General features: G+C 42.1%; 3 protein-coding genes across 7 annotated transcripts; 2 read left to right on the top strand and 1 right to left on the bottom strand.

Moving 5' to 3' along the window:
* Positions 1-10804: 10804 nt before the first annotated feature.
* On the top strand, positions 10805-13562 carry glrx2 (glutaredoxin 2). 5 transcript variants are annotated; one of them, XM_029147873.3, is made up of 4 exons: positions 10805-10879; positions 11855-11921; positions 12216-12392; positions 12800-13562. In XM_029147873.3, exons 2-4 carry the CDS (start codon positions 11856-11858, stop codon positions 12962-12964), a joined length of 408 nt encoding a protein of 135 aa, XP_029003706.1. In that variant the 5' UTR covers positions 10805-10879; position 11855; the 3' UTR covers positions 12965-13562. The 5 variants fall into 5 exon arrangements, with proteins under 5 accessions (XP_029003706.1, XP_029003704.1, XP_029003703.1 ...); XM_029147871.3 differs by having other exon boundaries at positions 10857-10907; XM_029147870.3 differs by lacking the exon at positions 10805-10879 and adding an exon at positions 10914-11094.
* Positions 13563-13806: 244 nt separating this feature from the next.
* uchl5 (ubiquitin carboxyl-terminal hydrolase L5) lies at positions 13807-18476 on the top strand. The gene is made up of 11 exons (XM_029147868.2): positions 13807-14013; positions 14469-14532; positions 14612-14717; positions 15177-15302; positions 15571-15632; positions 15961-16091; positions 16259-16322; positions 16566-16668; positions 17336-17449; positions 17546-17644; positions 18102-18476. Exons 1-11 carry the CDS (start codon positions 13938-13940, stop codon positions 18144-18146), a joined length of 990 nt encoding a protein of 329 aa, XP_029003701.1. The 5' UTR covers positions 13807-13937; the 3' UTR covers positions 18147-18476.
* Positions 18477-20824: 2348 nt separating this feature from the next.
* rgs2 (regulator of G protein signaling 2) lies at positions 20825-22898 on the bottom strand. The gene is made up of 5 exons (XM_029147869.3): positions 22748-22898; positions 22576-22665; positions 22100-22161; positions 21734-21900; positions 20825-21649 (listed from the first exon to the last, which is right to left on the bottom strand). Exons 1-5 carry the CDS (start codon positions 22858-22860, stop codon positions 21461-21463), a joined length of 621 nt encoding a protein of 206 aa, XP_029003702.2. The 5' UTR covers positions 22861-22898; the 3' UTR covers positions 20825-21460.
* Between the last annotated feature and the right edge of the window lie 1680 nt (positions 22899-24578).

Below are 24578 nucleotides of genomic sequence, written 5' to 3' on the forward strand. Positions count from 1 at the left end.
CATCAATCTCGCTTGTCTCCAGGAACAAAAGACTGCGTCGGTCGGTCCGAGAGTTTGTTTTGCTTTTATTTATTTATATTTCCTGGTTTTTGACAAAGCAGCAGGGCTTTAAAAATTCCAAAATCATGCGGGATGCTAAATTGCCTCCTTTGAAAGCTCCAGCGGACGCGTTCTAATGAATAGGAGGGTATTTCAGCAGATCAATAAACGATCACACGACCACAGGCATCAAGACCAGAATGGATGTGATTTTAATCTGTCTGTTATCTGCCCACAAGAATCTACGCTCACTCTTTTTTTTAACTAATCAACACAAAGATATCATTGGACCATATCAGTGCTTGGGTTGTATTTCCTGATGAGCATCGTCCTACAGAACGTGAAGGATTGAACACGTCTGAATTTGACACTGTCTCTTCCAGCTCGGACGCGTCTTGTTATCACTATGCAAAGCAACGTCCATAAAACGCAAAGTTCTTTTCCAAGGTCAATGTTTGCATGTGATTTACAACAGTAGCCATTGTTCCACCATTCACACTCTGCAGAGATAATGAAGGCACCTGTTTGGAGGGAGGACAACACTGTTCCATGTTGAGGCTATTTATCTGCTCCGTTATTAAGCTGAAATTTGGTGAAAAGCACAGAAACCAAGGAGCTGGAACCACTGGAAGGAGAGGAGGATGCAGGGGTGGAGCTTAGGGGTCGCAGGAGGTCACAGGTCACAGGAAGGAAGGAAGGAAGGACTGAGGTTCAGGCTGCATTTCTGCTCCACTCTACTGCTTCTGCTGCAGTTAGATTCAGTTCTCTCTAAAAAGCCAGGCCGCACCAGAGTCGTGTGACTTCAATTAGCATCGTACCTCTGGGAGAAACCTTCGAGCTTTTCTGTAGTGTTCACATTAAACTCTAAGCACTGACAGACATGACATCAGCAAAGACCCTGTTTTCCAATGACAGCCTGAAGAGCCGAGCGTCTTTTATTCACATCCCGCTAACGCTTCAGAGCTATTTCAGTAAATAGCTTTCACACAAAGTGTGTCTTTAACTAGAAAGAAACAAAACAAAGCTGACAGCTCTGCGCATACTTTTTTTCCCTCCCCCTTTGAATTTGGTCATTATTCTGCACAGAGCTGAGAGGAAGCCAAGTGTGGCAGGTGAGAGCATCTCGACTAGACAGCTGTCAAAGCCACTCCGAATGCAGGGCAGTGCAGGAGAGCGGCATCACCAGCGCAGGCCTCACCAGTCTGACTGGTGGTGAGCAGGTACAGCCAGCGTGAACCCCCCCCCCACACACACACACACACCTGCATGGGTGGTTTCATCACCGTGGCAACCGGTGATTGATTCCCTGAGTTATGCCGTGTGAGGGACAGGGAATATTAATGATGGAGGAGAAGCGGCAACGCGGGAGAGAAAGTGACGATATGGTGGGTGAGGAAATATAATAATACACACAGAGAGGCTGAGGGTAACGTAGCCGAGGGAGGGATCAAAGAGAACAGCGTGTAGTGATTTGGATATTGCCATGTCTGCAAGGCGACACTGTTACACTGCAGGCTTTCATGCTCAATTTTAAACTGCTGCTCGCTGCTGATTGTGGGGACCTTCATGCTGCATGTGCTGCCGGTTGTAACCCACATACAGTAGGTTTGCAAGAAAAGGGAAATGAAATCAATGACATCAAATGTTGTGTGCAGTAAAAAATAATTTCTCTGCTTCGTTCGCGCCGCAAAGATTTTACAATAAAGATGAGTTTGCTTGTCGTGAAGATGCACGGCGTCTCTGGTGGGTCGGGGAGTCTGGCAAAGCTTTGACAGTAATTAGAAGCATATTTATGCCCCTTTTACAGAGTCACTGTGTGGGATTCAACATTCAAAGACCTTTATTAATCCCAGGGGGAAATTGCTTCGCCTTGTTGTCTGTCTGCTCTCTGTTCATAGAGAAAAAAGAGGAGAAGCACACAAACATAAATACAACTCTAAAACCTGTCAGCAGGAATGAAGAAATGCATAAAAAGACAAAGTGGGCTGGTGGAATGCAGAAGCAGGGAGGAGGCAGAATATGCGACGATAGAAAACAATAAATGAAGAAGAATAACACACGTCCCGATAACGTCGAGGAGGATCCGGGCGTGATTGATTGGAGTTCAAACTGATCACGAACTATTAGTGTTGACGTCATAGGAGGAGAGCGGATCTGCTGCGATGCGGGTGTGGGTGATGTGGCTCCACCAGCAGCTGAAAGCTGAGGCTCTGCTGTTTTCTGTGCTAACTGTTGGTCGAAGCCCTGAGGGACCATGTTTCAATGGCACCATCAAAGGGCAGCACCGCGTGGCACATTGTTCATAATCACGGTCGCTTGATGCATCGTGATTATGAAAACCTAGAATTTAACTTAAAAAACAGGACCAGACATTTGGGGGGAAATAAAAGCCAGAATACTTTGGATTGTGTTGTGTCTGTGCCGTGCAAATCTCTTAACTCATGCAAAAAACATGCAAACACATCTGACGGAGCTGTTCCTCTTCTGTTTTTAAAACAGAGTGTCCAGTTAAAAACATCCCACATCCACAGAATCAGAGGTCAACTACTAATAACAATAACAACCAGCTTGATGCATCCTGAACAGCTCAAACAGACCAGGAGCTAAAAGCCGCTGCGCTGAGGCTACTTGTTTAAGGGCTCGTTGTTGCCGTGCAGACACTTTATCCCTGCAGCCCATGCATCAACAAGCCAAAGTGCAGCACATGGTCTTTGAGGCAGATAAAGTGAAGCTGGGGATTAGTGGAACGTTGCAGTGGGAACTGCCTGCGAGATGGTTTATTATCAGAGGACGCGTAACAAAGCCCAACCTTTTGTGGAAAAGTGGAGAGAAGCGCCGGTCGAGGAAGAGACACTGTCGACCGCTCGTCCCGATCAAACGCTTGTTGTAGAAACTCAGCTCGTCTCAACCGCACGTAAAAATAACAGGCACAACTCTGCTGCAGCATGAAAGGCTCCGCTGTCAGTCACGTATTCTCTTCTCAAAGGGAATAAATTATATGCATAATAATGCCTTGTTTTGTAGGGCCTCGTTTCTCCTATATGTCACTCCTCAGTTAAATGTGTTGCCTCCTGTGTAAAAGGGCTGGATGGTTGAAGCTGATGCTATAAAGAGCATATTCAGCCCAGCATGTGTGTGACCACCGTACCCTCAGCTCTGACACAGAGACTTGCTGGCCTGCGCCGCATTTCTTTATTTATCTACTTTTGCTGATTCGCTTTCCCACGAAGAAGATTATTGGGCTTCTGATAAAGTGTTTAAGTTGCCGCAAGGTCACCATAATTCCTGCTCCAGATAAAGCCGCGCACACAGAAACCTGGCGCTCAGCTTGGGGGCCCTGAAGTCAGCTGATAAAACTGCACCGAGGGAAGGAGCCTTAAAAAAAGGACAGAGAAGGAGAGAAAAAGAGGAGGAAAATGGAAAGTTGGGGGGAAAGATGGATCAGCAGCGTCCGCAGCCAACAGGACGTCGCCTGTGATTGCTGCAGGCCACCCACATGGGAACAGCAGCGGTGACAGGCCGCTTACTTATCAACTCTGGCCCACTGCGCCTCAGGGTTGAGGATTATTGGAGATAAATGCTGCATTTCTCCCCATTTTGTGCATAATTCTATTAGTAAATGTCTTGTTTCCTATTTCTTTGTGAGCACAACACAGAGGTTGAATTTGAAATGAAATTCACAAGATGGGTTCCCTGTATGTTAGGAGAATTATTGACTCGATGATGATGATGATGATGATGATGATGATGACGATGATGATGATGATGATGATGATGATGATGATGATGATGATGATGATGATGATGATGATGATGGACAACTACGGCATCTTACACTTTTACCTTATTAGATCCTGAACAGTCCAAGCCTTCAGTATTGTTTGTCAAGTTCTGTCTCTGCAGCCGAGCAACAAAACGAAGCAACTCTGCCCTCTACAGTGTAAAACCGGGATTGCACTAAACGCTTTGTTTGACTGTTTCTGATGGAGCACAGGCATGAAGCAATAAAACCTGGATCTCTGCATGTTTAGTGCTGAAGCAAACGCGTGTGATATATGCAAAGACTTAATGAGTCTGTCAAACATTTCTCGTTTATGAAAGCATTTTACCAACACTTACTGCTGCTGTACGTTGTGTTATTAAAGTATCAGTCAAGTACGAGAAAAGAAAAAGGTTGTGATACTTTAACACACTTTAATGGCTCCACTCAGCTTAAAGTGATTATGTGTTCCAGACCTGAGTAATGCAGAGAATAATATGTGTTTGATCCCAGCTCTTTGATTTGTCAATCAAGTCTAAGCAGAAACAAAGTGGGAAATTGCACCACATCGAGCTCATTTAACATCTAATGATTGTATTCATGAATTACCATTTGAATGTGCAGCTCGTGGGAGCGTGTGATTAAAAATGTGAATGCATTTCAGCAGCTGAGAGCGTCTAACGCCGTATACTGAGGTGTTGTTGACCTTATTTGCCAGAAACAAGAACACTCCACATTGCGGGGCGATATAGATCAGTGGAAGTAGGGTTCACTTAAGTGTTCCAGCATCTTCCAGGGGGCCATTTTATTTGCCATCTTGTATCAAGAGCTCCAGGATTACTGTGCTCAAGGAGCTGTGAAATCTCTTCCGACCTCGAGCCACTGAAACACGCGGCGTTCGCCTCTCCTTTCACAGGAACACAGAGCGGCCAGGGTCCATTCTGAATAACAACGAGGAGCACGCACACTTAAAAACAGTCAAAAGAATTGGGACCTGTCCATCTTCCACTTCCAAACACTAACCTGACATGTCACCAATCCAATTTGTGTCAACCCCTCCGTTCATCCCCTCGACCACAACAACAAAAACAGCAATTGGTGCTGACAGCAGTCAGGAGGAGACTGGCGTAACACGTTGTCGTAACCTTCCCTGAAACAAATGTCAGCGGCGCCGCTGGCTCTCGTCTGCGCTGACATGAGCCATGTCCAACCTTTCAGCAGAGAAGTTGAAAAGCTTCACATGATGCACGAGAGGGAGAGGAGCTCACTGTTTAGCTGAACCATAAAAAACTGCACCCAAGCCATGAAAATCCTAAAATCAGATTCAGGTTCAACTCCAGGCAAATAGATGAAGCCACAATAGAAACATCAAGTTCTTTATACAATATACTTCAGCTTAACCTTTAAGTGAACCACATGTATTTTTAATGGACGTCCATTAAAATTTGAAAACAAAGCCGCTATTTCTCTACGCATGGAATGTTTATTCACGTTTCACAGCAGCAGATACTTTGATAAAATCCCTTGAAACAATTCATCACAAAGCAAATGCATGAAGGTCAAAGATTCCAAACACTAACAGCGAAGGGAGCGCGCCCTGACAGCCAATCAGAGCCTGAGCCGCCCGCGGGTGTAATCAGAGAGGGCCGCGCCGCCGGCCGCGCCCCGCTGGCGAGCCGGCGGCGCGAGGGGAGGCTGATGGCGCTGCACACGACCCGGTTCACCACGGCCTCCTGCAGAACCGCGTGGACTGATTGCATGTCCAGGAAAATGCACGCGGCCGCCAGATATTAAATCAACACAGCTTATTGCCGGAGCTTGGGCGGAATGCGTCTGCAGCCAAGCCCCATGAGCACTCGAGGCAGTGGGAGAATTACATTTCTAAGGGGGCTCTGGATGAGTTAGGCAATCGTCCCTTCCACCGCAATGATTAATAGTGATGGCGCTATAAATTGATCTGTCTGAAAAATATATTGCAGCCGTAGTATCTGTTGTTGGGTGCTGGGAGGCTACTCTGCCTTTGAGCGCAGTGCTGGGATAAGCAGTCAAGAGCAGCGCGGATGCAGGGGAACGTCCTCGGCCTCCAGCAGCATCGGGCTTGATCCATCAAAAGTGATGCCCGTTTCCTTCGCACAGCTTCTTTAAGCCTTGAATGTGAAATGAAGCCGTTTGAGAGCGAGCAAACCAACGGGAGGCTGGAAACAAGCTTTTGTTTGACGGCATTAAATGAAGGAGAATTATTGGTAAAGCGCCTTAACTTATATAACTTATTTATGTTACTGCTGCAGCAGATTAATATTGAAGACATCAGAGGTTTATTCCTAGGTTCTCATTTAGTCCATTTGATGGGCTCATTTAATTTTAAAGAATCCCACTTTTTTAAACTCGCATGTGCACTTTCAGGGCTGAGTTCGTCTCGACCCCTGAGGACCCACTTTAACCAGACTTGGAGCCGACCCAGGTCACTGTGACTGCAACAAGCCCTGACTGACACTTAACCAGGGGAGGCTGCAGCTCCCGCTCCGTCCCTGACCGAGGCGCCACGTGGACACACATTTTACTTATCCGCATGATAAGTGCTATAGATTTTAGTGTTAGCTCATTGATGAACTGACGAAAAATGAGTAATTATGCACTTTGCCAATTGCCAGTTAAGCAGAAACTCCACTGTACTCAATCAGGCTACAGCCCAGAGCTACGCTTTGATCAATTGAAAAGACAATTTAGACTTTTCACTAGTATCAAGCTGCTTAATCTAAAGCAACGGTTACTGTAGAGAAAATGGAGGTGCAGAGTGGCTGCAAAAACGAACAGCCGGAACAATATCCTGGTAAAAAAATGATATAATCATTTAATTTTACAGAAAAATAAATAAATAAATCAGAGCATTGCTTTTTTCCTGCAGGTTCCATTAGAAAATGTGATCTCTGCTGCTGCCTGCTCATCCAATTTCCAACCACTGTCCTCAAAGGCCAGCGAGGACCCGAGCTGTGAGCTGGAATATAATTCTAGCTCCAGAAACCCTCTCTCCTTCTTCCCTGACTCTGACAACGTCTGCAACTCTCTGAAATGACACCTGCTTCATGCTGTGGCCGTCCAGCTGTGTGGGAGGGGGGGGGGGGGTGCCTTCCACTGGGATTCGTAGCTCTGAGCGGTTCTCTATCAGTCTTCATTCATCTTAACACATAATCAGACGCACCGTCACACGTGTGTCCACAATGTCTTTGTCCAAATTGTGAAACTCAAACTCATTTTGAGTTTGGTTTCAAAAAGGCAACAATGCCCTGCAAAAATATGACTATTCATCAGCTGACATTTAGAGAAAATGTCTATGCATGGAGACAATTTAATGTGTCTTTACTCTTTCTGGGAGTGTGAACAGCTACAAACAGAAGCCCAGTATCAGCTGAAGCGTATTGTGTTTAAAGGTTAATATTATTAAACATTGCTATTTAACGTGTTTGGCTGATTTGAGGCTCAGGATTACTGATGTGTGCTGCTCATTCAATAAAGTGCTGGTCGCCTGTAATCTTACTTGTGGGCGTTGTGTTCACTGACTTTCCGATGAAATGTTAAAGCATCCACGTTAATGCCAGCCACTCACCCCACGCTGCCTCTGATTTGTCAACGTGAGGCACCAGGCGCTCATTGTCACTGAGATGTGTGATGTAGTTCAGTCGGAGGCTGCTCATTCTTCTCTAAAGACGAATCATCCTCAGCAAACAGCACTCGGCCTGTTTTCAGATTAATGACCTGCTTTTTAAAGCTGCTATAACTCATTTTTTACATTTTCTCAAAAACAAAAACGTCGTCTCCCAGCTGTTCCACTTTATTTTGTGTCTGCTGTTATTCGTGGCTGTTTGCTGTCGCTAAAACCTGCTCTTCAGCCTCTCAGAACCAGACTCAGGAACAAAATGCTGAAGGCTCAAATAGACGTAAAAGCAACTCATGAATAATGCAACACTGTGGACAGAACACAGAACGCTAACAGCAGCTAAGAGCAGCCAACCTGGCACCTGGACACGACCCTCAGCTCAGCAGGCCTGCAGCCATGGGCGTGAACTCTGCACTGTAATATCACCCACCAAACCAAAGAAAGGCTCCCACAGTTGCTTGGATATCGACCGAAATGATGCAGCCGTCGTCTCACTGCAGGATTTGTACACAATGAGCTTTAACTTCAGGCTGGCCTCACTAACAGGCTGCCTGTCAGGTCCTACAGTGTCTGGGTCCTGTTACGTGTGATCTTTTACATTAGCGCCATATTACTTATCCATTATGAAGTAAATGAATAGGCTGCAGACGTGCACCCGCTGCTGCAGATGTGCCTTTGACTCGTCGGACTCAATAGAACTTGTACTGATGGTTTTCACAGAATATGAATTTAATCAAGAAGGCTCCAGACGTGTCACTGCAGTAAGTCAAGATTCCAACAGGCCACACATCAACGTGTGATGCTCTTCCAACTGTAATGTACAGTACCTGGTTTAGCCTGCTTCACTGCAGGGCCACAATCAATACCGTCGCTACCTTTAACTCTCATTCATTCACCTCATTTGTACGTTGTCATCCACAATCAAGTCACTTTCCAGCCTGCAAAATATTCCTACATTCAACCTGGACATGGTGTCAGGTCGCATTTATTCTTTATTAAAGATAGAAAAAATACATATAACTACATCAGATGATCAGATTATTGATAAAACAAAATCTATTAGATAATAAAAAGAGATAAACAGAAAAAAACAAACAAGCGGTGGAGGTGTTGTGCTTCTCATCTGTCTCAGGCTTGAACAGTTGGAAGCAAAATGATAGTGATTATCATAATTATGACAGCTTCAGTTTCAGTTATTCATTGTACATTTTTAGAATTTTTTATGCATTTATCTGTTTTTTTTAAATCCGCTCTGCCTTTTTCTCTCACCTTCACTATACAGGGGTGTGGCCATTGTTCCCTTTCAACAAAGCCCCTGTTTGGCCTCTTTGATTCATTGGGAAGCTGCAGCAGAGTTTATCTTACATTCTCTGAGAGACATCTAAAATGCATCATAGGACCTTAAGCTAACATGTTCAATCCTCTGGCGCAAAAACTGGTAGCTGGCTTTGTTTCTATTACATGATTATAGCATCATTTGCCTCATGCTGCTTGTCTAATATTACACAAATAAATATACAAGGGTAGACACAATACATGTGTTTATGCAAATGAGCGTATGTCTCTGCCAAGAGACCATGAAGCTAGTAACTGTGGGATTCCTGTCATAAATACCATAAACCTGATGTCTGTCCAGAATCCAACAGACTGATAAAGCGACAACTGTTTGTCAACAGTTGCCAGTTCCGCATGTCAAAATTTCACTGCAGCCTGAAATGCTTTTCCACGGCTCATTACCAGCGTGTTTTACATGAGGACAGACAGACACTTTGCCGGTAAAGGAACATGTGCTATGTTTTTAAAATTCTAGTCAGATTAAGGGTTTAGACAATTGTCAAGGCTTTGCACTTTCCTCCAGATCTGTTTTCACATGTGTTTGGAAATGTAAAATACAGGTTTGGCATTTGAACTGAAATGAGCTCATAGTGCCTCTGTGATGCTTAATTGGTCCCATGGTACGCGCTGGGCTTTTGTTTGTATCCAGAAACATATTTTTGATGACACAACATGCATTTTTTGTGCTGTGGTGATGCCTATTGTTATGAGACTGAGCCAGATTTCAACAGCCAGCGCAAATCAGGTTTCCCTTTTCGCTATAATAAATCATTGGGAGCATTTGATAACCTTGATACAGGTTGAGTCAGGTTGATCTAAAAATAAAAATAAACTTAACATTGTACATAATAATCCAAACACATTATCTAATTCCAATGGGAAGCACTTTCCTCTAATGTGAAGGGAAATGTTTCACTCCCTAAAAGAGAAAATACTTCAGTGTGATGTTGAACCTCCATCTGACCAGAATTACTGCAGTTGTACGGATCAGATGGACATTCAGGCTGCTTTCTCAAATCCTTCTTGGCTGTTATCACATGCATCTGTGCTGTGAGCAGGCATTTGAAGCCTAACACTATTTTCCAGTCTTTCGTAACATTTCTGGCTTTGTGTCAGGATATTACCCACCCCAGGGCAACACTGCAGATCCCTTTGATGGTGTGAATCAATTTTGAACTGATGCATTTCTCCAGTTGGCTTTGAAAAAAAAGACATTTGAAGTTTAGCACTTCTGTGCTGCCTCATCACACATCTTTAGATCAGTGATTGATTTCCTAGCCTGTGACTCTATTTTGGGCCAACATGGTAAATTGGAAACAGCTAATTCTGAACTAATGGATTTCCACCTGCATTTGAAGAAGGAGGAGGAATGAAAACTCTTTGAGGATCAAGGAAGAAATAATCTGCATTTGAAGTCTGTGCCATGAGACCAATGCTACCAGTACTCTGTGCTATCTCTTGGATCTAAACACACTTCTGTACAATGTCAAAACCAGATAGATAAATAAATCAGGATAAGACTGGAATAATTAAAAAAAAACATCAAGTATGACAAGGACAATTTTTGTATCATATCTGGTAAATATGAAATGTAAACTCTGCTTGTAATATAAAATATTCTTATCCATCGTGTAATACCAGCAGGAGGTCCAAAACACAGTAACAGAACACAAAAAACAGACAACAACAATAAAGCAAACAACAGAAAGACTAAGCAAGAGTGGAAGCAAGTCTAACAAGAGGCAATAAATATGACATGCACTGAAAAAAACAGACTAAAAAAAGAAAGGAAACAAAGCAGAAAAGAGACAGAAATAACGTTTTAAATTACGTCGCTGATTACGATTAAAAGTTGTAAATGAAAAGTTATAAATAAAAGATACGTGGATAGACATCACTAATGAAAAATGCTACACTGCTAGTTTAAATATTTGTTTAATGTTTTGATCAGACTAGTATCAGGAATGTACCATTACAATCTGCGCAAACGGCAGACGTGTCCATGACGTAACCACGTTGACACGTGTGCTGACGTACAACCTTACGTTCCCCCTGTAATTTGCGTCAGTTGTACTTCCGGTCAACACAAGGTAGGCTTTTTGGGCATCCGCAGCGCATGTAAGTGACGAAAGTGACAAACGGGCAGTAACAGCCAAGGTGGTGGTTACCATCAAAACGTCTTGTGCACTAACCACATGCTTCACCCGGGCCAGCGGCTTGATTACTTTTTGGCTCTATGCTCTTTTTTCTCCATGCTTCCCCGGGTTGGATGTCTTCCTAAAGCGGCATGGAGCGGCTGCCGAAGGTCGTTCCACACATTCCAGCTAGCTATGAAATGAATGGCATTATGAAACATCCAGACTCACTCGTGAAGACGTTTCACCCGTCGTATCAAAAGCTGCATCGCTGGACCTTATTTTACGTTCCCAGACGTTGAAAAGGTTCATGCTAACTTTTTGCTAATCCCTGGCGGTCGGCGGTAGCAAAAATCTAAATTCAGTCCTAAGAAGCGGTGTCACATTCAGATAGGTCTGAACCTAATTAACAGTACGTTGATCAGACTATTGATTGTCTCCCGCTGTTGTTTAGGAACCATGTCTTTTTTTCACATTGACGCGGAAGCTCGACAGATCTGGAGTTTTTGTGAATCGAATGTCCCCCATTAAACCTGAACTAATTGGTATTGTCAGTTAGGATCGTGTGTAAACCTAATCCCGGATTACCCAGCACATAAACCTTTAACACAGTTGCTCACCCGACGATACAAACATTAAAGCAAAACAGAAGTAGCGAGGACACCAGCAGTGCACGACAAGATGTTTATGTTTAGATCAGCTCTTATCATTCAGTTAAATCTTATTTTGATGCTAATTCTTTATCTTCCACCCGTCTTTTCTTGTTTCATCTCTACATTTCGCAGGTTACTGCACAAGCGTGGACATGTGTGTCTGTTAGCATTTGTTTTGTGTCATTTTCTTGGGTGGTTTTAGCGAGTAGATTCTGATAGTAGACTGAAATTGTGACTGCTTTATGCTCCAATATTATCAGTTCTTTCTTTTTTTTAGGATGGGGAATTATTCATCATCAGTCAGTGGAAGTCTGACCAGCACCGCCTGTGTTCAGTATGTTCAGGTGAGCAAACACTTGTTGATCTGTCGCTTGCAATTAACTACTAAATGTCCTGATAATGCAATTAATGAAATGGACAAAAACACATTATCTAAAACTCCCTGCGTAAAAAGCAACATCTAAAAAAAATACTTAGCACAGCATTAAAACGTGGCTGCATTTATCATTCAAAGTGAACAGGATTTAAAGGTAAATTGGTAAATACTTTGAGACCTAGTACAATACAGTGCAATATGCTTCAACAATGCAGGCATTACACTGATATTTCATTAAATCCTATTTTGTCCTATGTTTCAGGAGGTGGTGTCGCAGAACTGTGTGGTGATATTTTCCAAGACCACCTGTCCTTATTGTAGAATGGCCAAGAACGTGTTCAATGAAATTGGCGCGACCTACAAAGTGATTGAACTGGACGAGCACAATGATGGGAGGAGTCTGCAGGAGGCCCTAGCTCAGATGACCGGTGCCAGAACGGTTAGAACTTGATGTTTTATTTTGGGAGCAGAATTTCTAATAACTCCACAGCCTGTTATTTTAGCATCTTATAAAAAAGATTCAATGCAAGGCCGTCTGACATCTTGTTTGTTCTGGCATCACTGCATTACAGTTAAATTTAGGTTGACTTGATTTGTGGTATTATTAGAACTGCAGCAAAGAAATATGTCTTTGTCTTACAGCTGAATCTGAATCAAGATAAAGACCAGAGAAAGTTACATCTTTTCTGGAAATTAAAAAATATGACACTTAGTTTTACTGTAGACACACTATTACTAAAAAATATGGTGAAAGGGAGCACTTATAAAAACACTACCATAAAAGAAGACTTTTTTCTCTGACCGATCTGCACTGCTCTCTTGTTGTCATATGATTTGTGCATTAAGGTGCCAAGAGTCTTCGTTAATGGAAACTGCATTGGGGGTGGCTCTGACACCAAGCAACTCCACCAGCAAGGCAAGTTGTTGCCCCTTATTGAACAGTGTACCCCCTGCTGTGCTGCTAGTGGCTCCGAAGGCTCGGGCAGTGGACAATTTGAGTCTGTTAAATGACTAACCGTTCTTGTAATTCTTTTTAATGCTGTATTTATTAAAGGTTTTCTTGAACTCATGCTGCAGTTTGCACATTGTGTGAATATGTTATTTATTTGCCAATCTGTATTTGATACTTGATAGTTGGGATGCAAACATCTTGTGAGTAGTGGAGCTACTTTTCATACATCTGCATTATTATTTTTTGGAACCATAAAAAACAAGAGTTCCCAAGAAAGTGATGTTTATTTCATGAAACTGAATTTTAGTGAGCTCTGGAATATTGTTTATATTAATGTTAATGTTTGATTAAGGACAAATTGTGTAATTCACATATTGTTCTAAGTACTTTGATTTTTTATTGTCAGATTGCATATGGGATAATGTCTATTTTGTATTTTTTGTATTCCAACCTGGAGTTTAACATTAGTTGTGATGTTTTAAATGTCTTTCCTTTCAAAGTGGTTGGCGGTTAACTGAATGAATGAATAATACATAGTATTGCTGGTCACTGTTATAAACATATGGACAAAGAGTTGTTTATGTAACGCCAACAGTCTTAAATCTGTTAACGCCTTGAATGTGTATATATATCATTAAAGTATGCTCTAAAATCCGCTATTTGCTTCTCGCGCCTGATTTTCCAACGTCCTGTCCCGCTTTTTCACAGCAGGGCGGCCTTGACTTAAATCAGTTTACTTATTTGCGAGCTTAGTTACGGATATTACATTTTATTTAAGGACGTTTTGCAAACGTGTACATGCACAAAGGAGTGTATGTAATCATCACTATTTTTGTATTGAGTGTTAAACTCCGGTTGCCGTTTTCCGGTGTACGCTGAGTTAAGATGCGCACTCACTCGCTGCCCTCATTGTAGCGCATCACGATGAGGTCACTCCAGTTAAATTAGCCCGACCAGAGCCTGTATTGCTAAGCTAGGACATTAGCCTTTCATATATGTGCAGGGTGGATTAAATAAACAACATTTTGGACAATGGCTGGAAGCGCAGGAGAATGGTGTCTGATGGAGAGCGACCCCGGGGTGTTCACGGAGCTGATAAAAGGGTTCGGTGAGTGAGTCGTAATGTTAGCGCAGCGCTAGCTGCTCATTCAATGTGCAGTAACGCTAACGTTAACGTCTGCGGCTAGCTTGCTACGTTAGCTGATTTTGAATACCTGTGGAAACGGAAGACGCGCGCATTAAACAACAGGCACGTTAAATTGGCCATATATTCTCAACAGCCACCTAAGTGACATGTTCACCAGAAGGTTGCATATAATTGGATAATAATTGAGCAGTGTTAGCTAATTTAATTAGACAAGCTAACTAGCTAGCATTACTCAGCGTTCAAAACAACGTCGCGTGAAAACACATGCACTTTATGAATGAAGACATCCCACATGTTCACTCAGAGAGCGTAACTGTTCATATAAGACACCCGTTATTATCAATGATTAAAGCCCATGTAGATTAAACAGGGTTATCGGTGTGAATGAATCTGTGCGGCTTTACTTGTCATTACAGGCTGCAAAGGAGCCCAGGTTGAGGAAATTTGGAGTATGGAGCCAGAGAACTTTGACAACTTGAAGTATGTTTGTAAAGACCATTTCATTATGTGACTTGGTTCCATAAAATGCAGAGGTTTTAATTTGTCTGCTCCATTCCAGACCAGTTCATGGGTTGATTTTCCTGTTCAAGTGGCAGCCGGGTGAAGAGCCAGCAGGATCTATTGTCCAGGATTCAAGGCTTGATCATATCTTCTTTGCAAAGCAAGTAAGTGCATTGTGTGTGTGTGTGTATGTGTGTTTTCTGCACATGCAAACCATCTAAAGCATGCAGTAAGTAAGACAGAGGTGTGTAAGTTTCCAAGAGTAATACTTTCATAAAAATCATTTGCCTAAATTTGTCATCCTCCAATGTACTTCTCTTATGCTGTACTCATTTAAAAGTTTTGTTTGTATAGAAACAAAAAATAAAGTTTTGTGTGTGTGTCTATATTCTTTATATATATGTCTTTTTTTTAATTAAATTAACTTAATTTTTCTAAATCTATTTGTTTAATCAGAAGCTAATACACAAAAAGATGCACATATGGATTACATTTTCTGCATTTAATATTTATTTGCCATCACACAATATAAATTGAATGAGTTTAAACTGATACCTCTGAGTCGTGCTTGGTTTTAAACGCTTACAATTTGTGTGTGTTTTTGTTTCCTCCTGTCTGTTCAGGTCATTAACAACGCCTGTGCCACCCAAGCGATAGTCAGTGTTCTGCTCAACTGCTCCCACCCTGACTTGTTGGTTGGAGACACACTGACTGAGTTCAGAGAGTTTTCACAGAGTTTTGACGCTGCTGTATGTCTTTTTTTTTTTCTCCAGTAAAAAAAATAACATGTGTACATTAGTTCAAAAATGTACCTGTCCAGCTAATGCTAATAGCTTTTTTGACATAGATGCGCCACATCAGCCGTTCTTTAGACTATCTTTCTATTTATCCTATATTTATACTGTTATATCTAACTGTGAATAGCACTAATTTTGCTGATAGCTTACTAAATTTATTAGGGAACTAAATATATAGGTTTTCCTTTTAACCTTCATAACACTCTCTTGCCCTCCTCAGATGAAAGGTTTGGCTTTGAGCAACTCTGAAGTGATCCGGCAGGTTCACAACGGCTTTGCCAGGTAAGCTGCTGCTCACATCAACTCCAGGTGTGTTTGAATGGTTTAGTTTAGCAATTAGTTCAGTGGAAGAGTCTGTTTATTTTGCTTTTGGTTATTTACTTTTGCTCTCTGCTGATTTTATTTATTGAATGGCGAGTATGCTTTTCACTCATACACCACTTTGGCAACTTTGCTTTGCCGAGTTTCAGAATGTGATTACTACAGTGCAGAAACGCTCATTTACTATTGTGCAAATGGTAGCATATTCACTTTCAAGGCATACAAATGTGTGGGAAATGTTTGTTATTTTTTACGTAATTATATAACTGCATGTTGTTTATATTTACAGACAGCAGATGTTTGAATTTGATGCTAAATCGTCAGCAAAGGATGAAGATGCGTTTCACTTTGTGAGCTATGTTCCTGTAAATGGCAGATTATATGAGCTGGATGGACTTCGAGAGGGACCAATTGACCTCGGTAAGATGGAAGCTCAATTTGGTTTGTTTTCTTTTTGGCAACAAAAATGATGTGGGTTTAATGTTGAAAGTTTCTTGTTGGTCATTTCTACCTAAACTGGTGTTCAATGTATTTGGGTAGAGAAGTCATGGACCCAGTGTAATTCATCCCTGTCCGTTTTTCATTAGGTGCATGCAATCAGGATGACTGGATCAGCGCTGTTCGGCCAGTTATTGAGAAGAGGATACAAAAGTAAATAATATATATATATATCTTTGCACATTTGTTATAGGCTAAATTTTGGTTAACTGAGTCGAAGTTTCCGTAAATATACATCCACAATGTGATTCACAGTCTCTGAAAATGAGTGGTGATTATTTTCTTACTGTACAACATTGGACTTGTATTGACACCTAAATTACCCCTGATTTGTTAAGGCAGTCTGTCTTTATTCAATCAACTTTTATTACACACTCTCACTGTTTCTCTCTTCAGGTACAGTGAAGGAGAGATCCGCTTCAACCTAATGGCTATTGTGTCAGACAGAAAGATGATATACGAGAGGAAAATATCAGAGTTACAGACTCAGCTGACAGAGGTGCGTTGCAACAGCAGAGCTGAATCAAGTGCAGAGTTAATAATGTATTCCTTTGCTTTGTCCATGCTAAGAAGCTAGAAAAGGATATGATGTGCATAATTACAAGTAGAAGGAAAATGTTCCAGCTCACGGAAGTAGTGTAATGAATGGATTAATGGGTATGTCAAAAAACTAGAGTAACAAATTGTCCAAAAAAAGGTCATAGTTTCTGTAAGACGTTTGAGCTATTCACCTGTATCACCTGTATTTTTGCTCACATCTGCATTATTGCAGCAGTGTGAAACCTTCAACCACTGGAGGTCAGCAAAACCAAAACAACACAGTTGGTTCGATCTTTATTTAAAAGACGGGTAATGAACAAAATGCAAGGACTATATGTAACAATTTATTATTATTATTATTATTATTATTATTATTATTATTATTATTATTATTATTATTATTATTATTATTATTATTATTATTATTATGATCATTATTATCATTATTAATAATAATAATATAATATATTATAATATACAGACATGAATTATAATAATTAATTTGAGACTGAATAAATAAATAAATAAATAAATAAATATATATTAATATATTACATACTATGCATACAATTTTTGTCACTTTTGCCACAATTTCTTTCTTTTAAAAAAAAAAAAAAAATTTTAAGGATGAACCAATGGACACAGACCAGAGCAGCACGTTTCTTAGCTCCATCCAGTCAGAAATTGCCAAGTACCAGCTCCTTATTGAAGAGGAAAATCAGAAGCTTAAAAGATATAAGGTAGGTTTCTAATCAGCGCTGCTCTCTATAACACTGGAGTACAATCAGTAGCAGGAGGTTACCTACTTTCCCTCTAATTTATGATTATTCTTGCAGGTTGAAAACATTCGACGGAAACACAACTATCTTCCTTTCATCATGGAGCTACTGAAGACTCTGGCAGAGTATCAGCAGTTAATACCTTTGGTGGAAAAGGTAACTTTCTACTTTTGTTGCTGTGACTTTCTACATTTTACTTGCACTTTATGAGTGTCTGTAAGATGGTGACATTTTGAAACATTATGTCTCTACTAAGCAAATTTCGTTATTGTTAGAGATGCTTGGGTGCCGCTCGCTAGATTTTGGGACATTTTAGTCCTCAAAAAAATGTACGTAATTTGTATATATTTGGAATTATTATAATTGTCATATGTAGTCATGATAATAGAAAGCAAATGTCTCTCCACTAGAGGGCAAACTTTGTTGCAGGCATGTCACTTATGTATGACTGTAACTGAAGTTAGGGCTGTTTTTAAATTCTGTGCGTGCGTGTGTGCGTACATGTTTTAAAGCAAGGACAAGAGCAGAATACTAACACAGTTTTTCAGTGCTGTTCTATACTATATGTAAATTCAGGACACTAACAACAGTGACTCTGGGATTGTTTCACCAGGCAAAGGAGAAACAGAGCGCCAAAAAAGCCCAGGAGACCAAGTGAACCACAACACACACTTCAAAAGAGAAGCCTCTAATTGCACACACAGCATACCCACAAACCCACAGTCAGTCTTTCATCAGTGAGCCACAAACGGATACTTCGCATCGTCTGTGAATTTCATATTAATGACCTTTTTAGATGGTCTGCAGCACTTCCTCACTGTGGCATTCTCTGAAGCATTCAGACATAATGAACTGCACCGCAAGTGTAGCAGAACGACTGTCCGGCCAACATACATGTGTGTCCATCTGCTCTAATGCATGATAGAAGGAAAGATGTGCTCTAAGCATTTCTCTTATTTTCATAATAAAATATCTAGATGTTTGTGAACTGATTGGTGTCATTGTCAAATTAAAAAAGAAAGCTTTATTCAATACATTAGTAAATTAGACCATTTTCCATATTCCGTATATTCAACGGTTAGACATTAGATATTTACCACCACCTACTGGTGAAGCAGGAGAATAATGAAGGGTGTTTTTATTACATTACTGAACATCACCTACTACAATTTCTTTTGAGTTTTCTAGATTAATATATGACGTTACAGAATCTGGCGAAATGTAAATAAAACAATTATAAATGTAATGGAACTTTTAGATTTGTGCATTGAAGCATTTTAAAACTTAATTTTAGAGCAAAGTAAAACAAGCTGCCAAAGCCTTTTAAGTGCATCGTAAAGGGAGGACTGGCACAGATTTGCTGACGTGTGATTTTTGGATAACTTCCTGTAGCACCACATGTGTGTTGTAATGTTTTGAACATCAGTAATTTGTTCAGTTTATCTTCTGTGCTGCACAAACAGGCTGTGCCGACTTACTGGTCGGACGTAAGACGCAAAGTGCGTCTGGAGCCTGAAGCTGTGTGGAGTTAGTCAAGCCAACGAGAATGTGGCCCTTTCTATTTTTGGCTCAAGCGTTTACTTGCACACCTCCTCTTTTTGGATCTGTTCCCAGTTGTCCGTTGCCAAGATCCTTCACGACAACAAATAAAAACCCAGGAGACTTATTGCTAGTTCATAGAGAGAGAATAATGACTGTTTTATTGACCCGTGTGATGTCAGGACCTTTGGATGAGCAAACAAAGTTTTACAGTGACGGTGATCCAGGTCCAGTGTACAGTAATACTGTGGTATAATAGTTCCATTGCATGTAGACTTGAGCTTCCCCAGCAAATACTGTTTGCTGTAGAAGTAGCTACAAAACCAGTCTGTGAAAGGTTCATAAAAATAGCCAAAAGACTTAGGTGTAATGGAATGTGTGCTGTGTAGGCTTACTTTGAAGGTCAAGAAAAGTTTATTTGTACAGCTTGTTATCACACGCAGTGTCTGAAAGACCGTCAGAGGCCCATTAAAGCAGCGGCTCCTTACCTAGACACCGTTCTTAAGAGCATTCAGGCTAATATTTTAATAAATGTTTGATGGATGTTATTTTACAGGTTAATCACCAAGACTGTGACGAACATTTTCTGTTGGGCCAAAAGTTCTACGGTTCCATCATATAAAGCAGAATCGTGACTTCGGCCCCTCGTGGTCTTCTGTAGCTGGACATGGAATCGGGCCTTGATGTATTTTTAAGGTCCATGTCCAGCCTTTAGGTCTGCAGAGCACTTCTGGTGTAAAACACCTGGACAGGAGGTGCGAGGAGAGGGCCGGAGCTGTCAGCTGTCAGCCGGTGTCTGGCCACCGTCAGCTCCAGCACGAGTTCAAGGCTGGGAGCGAGCTCTGTATCAGAGAGCGGACATGCAGCCGACAGAGCACTGGCTGCTTGTCAGTCAGCGTGTTCTCTCTCTCTTTTTCTGTTTTTTTCCCACACTTAAAATTTTAATCTTGAGCCAGCATGAACTCGTCTGTCATGACCTGACCCCAAAAGCTGCACAGAGGAATGTTCGAATAAGACCAGGAATGTTGTCTTTGTTGTGCGTCGTGTTCTGTGTGTGCAGGTCCATAATTGCCATACTCGTTTATTGAACTGCATTCCTGACGTACATAATTAACAGCCAGTGGAAAATACCTGTGATTTGTCTGATCTGTGAGAGATACAGCAGAGTTTGACAATGAGACTGTTTCACTTTGACGTGCTAGTTCCGTGTAAAAAGCAGCTCATGCTTTCACTTAACGAGTCCCCAGCAGTTGGTCCATCTTATCTTGGATTTAATTTCTGTCTTTCTACTCTCGTTGGCGTCATTTCCAGGTGCAGTTGGGCGCTAGCATAGTCAGTCTACTGCAGTTACTGCTCAGCCCCATCAGTTGTCTGAGCTTGTTGAAAGTGCTGGGTTCGGATTTACCAGTGTTAGGGTTAGATTAGGGTTAAATATCGACCCCCAGCGATGCCTTTGTTGCCTTGCAGCAGCGTTTTCGTAGCTAAATGTTGCTAATATGCTAAATGTATTGCTTTGTGAGATATCGTTGATTTAAATGACTTGTCTGATCATCATGATGATGTAGTTAAAAGGTGAACTTGATGCTACTACACAGAGATGGAGCTCACTCCGTCCTTTGAGCTGCATATCTTCCTGGGGGTTTGTGCTTGTCCTGCAGCCTGTCCCAGCTGCCACTGGGCGAGAGGCAGGGGTCGCTGGTTCATCAGTGCCACACACGGGGAACATGGAAACATGCAAACTCAAACACATTTGAACAATGAGGTGGGATTTTTCAGAAACAGACAACCAGCAACATCTACTGCTTTACACATTTTATTTGGCAGTCCAGCTGCCTCACACTTAAATTCACATTCAGCACATCGTACAATCTATATTGTATACAACACATGATGCAGTCACAGTGGGAATTGTGAATATTGTTATTTAACATGAAATATTTACATTTATTTAAACTATTTTAATTAATACAATAAGGCCACTTGGTGAATTCAGTGTCTATACAACTGTACAAGTTCAAGTTAATGAGGCTGTGCGTCGACACCGTGTAACATGACAGGCCTCTCAGCGCTCCCTCACATCAGCACAGGCTGCATAAGTTAAGACCAATCTGTAAAGGCCGAGAACGCTCAGGTGACGGCCCAGCGAAGGAAACCGGCCGGGGTCCGATTTGGCCCGAATGCTCCGTTAGCGCCTGCAGTGCAACCTGCACCAACCATCCGATCATCCAACGAAGTTGGACTCATTAGTGACGGACGCTAAAAATGGCTTCAGTTTTACATTTTCCACACTGGCCGTTAATGATTGTGCCCAGGATTTGCATGAAGGCCCATTATTCTGCAGCGGTGCCTGGAGTGAACATTATCCGTGTTCTATTCCCTCCGTCACCGCAGTAAACAAATGACTTCAGGGGTGGGTGTCTAGTTTGACTAGGACTAAATGTGCCTGCTCTCCCCTCTGGCAGCTGCACACAGTTCTTTGTAGAGCTCGGACTGGATGAAGCGTGGGTACGAGTTGTTCTCCATGAGGCTGTGAACCTTCTGCTGAGCTGCCTGGAAGGTGGTGGCACTCGGCTCCTGGAGGCTCTGCGTGATCGCGTTCCTAGTTTTGAAATCCAGGTTTATCTGTGGAGGGGAGTGAAATGTCAGGAACCCTGGTGTTTTGAATGTCTCTGTGTTCTGAGTGTGATCAGACCTGCTGGTAATTACCTCTTTAGGGGCTTCGTTTTTGATGAACTCCTCGTAAATCTTACTGGCCTTAGACACGCGCTCCTTTTGCGACTTGAGGCTCCTGAAATCCTCACAGACGTTCCAAAACTCAATGTTCTCCTCACAGAACTCCGACTTCAGGAAAGCACAAAACACAGTTTTGCCATCTGCGCAGAAAGACGAGAGAGAGCGAAGCATTAAAGACATGGCGGGGCAGAAAACACTGGGACGCGTCCACTCGTTTTAAACGTGAGGCCGTTACGGCTTCTCCGACTGAAGCCAATCAAGCGCCGTCGCTTGTTATCGTGTGACCTTTGAGACGCGCCTACGTAACTGGGCACCGATGGCGCAGGGAGTGACACTCACATTTATGACCGAGGAGTTTGTCAAGCGACTGCGCCCATTGGTTCACGTCATCAGTGCTTGGCCTGAGGGGCAGAGAACAGAGATGATGCAGGAGATAATTATAGGCGAGGCTGGAAATAAAAAGTCTAAGTAACATTTTGTTCTTAAACCCATGATCTGACTCTGGTGGTGATACAGTTACACAGAAAGAAGATAATGACAATAAATGCTGACAAATGCATAGTTAACTTCTACCAATGATTCCCTATTGGACTGTAGTGTATTTAAGGCATTAAATGTAGGATCATTTATTATAGTTATGAGAAATACTTTATCCTGCCATCAGTAGAGAATCAACATAACATCTATCCTGTAAGTTTAATGTGACTATTAAAAATCATCTAAATACTAAAATCAAACTTTACTACATAAACTGTATTTTATATGCAGCACAAACCAGATGTTATACGCATTATAATAAAACTGCAGGCTCTTACCTGTAGGATCTGTTTTGCATTAAGTGCAATATTGACTTGGACGGGTTGGTTTTCAGGAAAAGTCTTATCCTGTTCCTCCAGTTTTTCCTCCTGTTAAGAGAAAAAGTTGGTCCATCAGCGTGAGTGCGATTTCAAGCCTCATTTCCAACCTCACCAGCACCCGCTCACTCACATGGTGCCTCTGTGTGCGCTGGGCTCCGCAGGTGTCATGCAGTCTGTGTGTGCCATGCTTCCTGACACGGCCAGGTCCTGTGTCATCGTTTGACGTGCTCCCCTTTGGAACATGTCTGACAACTTTAAAGTCTCTCCGGAGGGGGTGGGGCCTGGAACGACAGGTCTTCAACGTGATTGGCTCTTCCTGTGTAAACACAGCACTTGCCCTGGTATGACTCCAAGAGCCTGAGGCGCTGATAGGCTTCTGCTGCATAAACCTTCCCTCCATGAGAATCCATGAGGGCTCCCAGTTTAAGCATGGGGTCAAGATGAGACTTTAATGGGGGTTATCATTCTTCCTTAAAATTAAATTTTGAAAGTATTTAGTTCATTGCACCTGCTTTCAGATTTGGATCCAGATGCATTATAATATATGAAAACAAATGCAAAACATTCTTTGGTCGTCTAATCAAATAAGAGCCCGTTGCCTTCCTCATGCACAGTTGTGGCATTGTCACACTTTTGCAACATGTATATTTAATGAATGACTCACGCAGGGTGCGGTTTGGTGAAGCAGCGCTTCTGTCAGTGACACGTCAAGATACGAGTGGCTGACACACGGAGTCAGTGTCGTCTTTCCTGCATAAGGAACTGACTGGGCTGCGCTTCACATTCCTCTCCTTGACTGTTCCAACCTGTCGTCAGGAGCCAACAGTCCTGTTTGGTAGAGTAGGTGCAACCCTGCAGTCAGCTCAGTTTGAGAAGCCTTGAAGGAGCAGGGTTCAGTCAGACTCACAGGGTTCAGATAAGGAGTTGATCATTTCCAGGTCTGTAATAAAGTCAGGTTAAATGAGGCGCCGGTGTGGAGGCATCAGCAGAAAACACCATCTGTTTGAAATACCCATAAAATGCCCATATGCGTTATTTATCTTTTATTGGAACAAACAATGAAAAAAGATTGAACAACGGACGACTTCCAAACATAATGTTCTCGCTACACTTGGTTAATTAGAGGCCGGAGGAATTCTTAGTGCATCCTTGTCCTCAGGATCTGATTGACGCTTTTTGACGTCTCGCGCCATCGTCACTCTCTGACTATTTGAATAGAGGTTTAGTGGTGATGCTGCTGGAAAACTCTCAGATTTCCACTGCATTCTGAGGGAAAGCCCTGCACATTGTTGCTGTTACTTCCCATTGCCGCATCCTCGCTCTAGGTGTCATCTGTTCATGTGGCACCAAAATGAGGCCACGTGAAGAAGTGCCAGGATCTACCTACATTATCACTACATCCACAGTAACAAACTCGATCATTGAGCTCAAACCCGTAGGTCCAGTTTCATTGCTCGTACATTAATTGTGCCACTTGGCCCGCTCCCGCTGTTTCCATCCAGTCATTGTTTTAACGGACAGCTTTGCTATCGAAACTAAATTTTTTTTAATGACCTTTGTAATGAATGTTCTTTGGAGAAGCAAACACAGAAACATAATAATCAAACTGTGTGTTGACAGAGAGGGGCCAGCGCAGCGTGACTTACTGTTATTTTTAAAAACAAACTGTCGTGTACCAAACTAAATGTACCAGCGTGTAAAAGCATTTATGCCCCAGCTTGTTAGTCAAACAGTCAGTGTTTTACTGCATTTACCTTTCACGCTGACTGTTACCAGTTAGGCGCAGGCCTTATTCCAGTAACAACACTGGTATCAACATCATATTCCAGAACCGGCACACGAGATGCAACGATAGCGACTCCTGAGCCCAACGCGTCTGCGTCACCTGCTCTTGTTGTGTTGTGATCATCGCTCGCCGCCTTCTCCCCTCGTGTTTATTATGATGTGCAGACTGTGTGTAA

This window comes from Betta splendens, chromosome 4 (assembly GCF_900634795.4).
Source record: "Betta splendens chromosome 4, fBetSpl5.4, whole genome shotgun sequence".
Taxonomy (NCBI): Eukaryota; Metazoa; Chordata; class Actinopteri; order Anabantiformes; family Osphronemidae; genus Betta; species Betta splendens.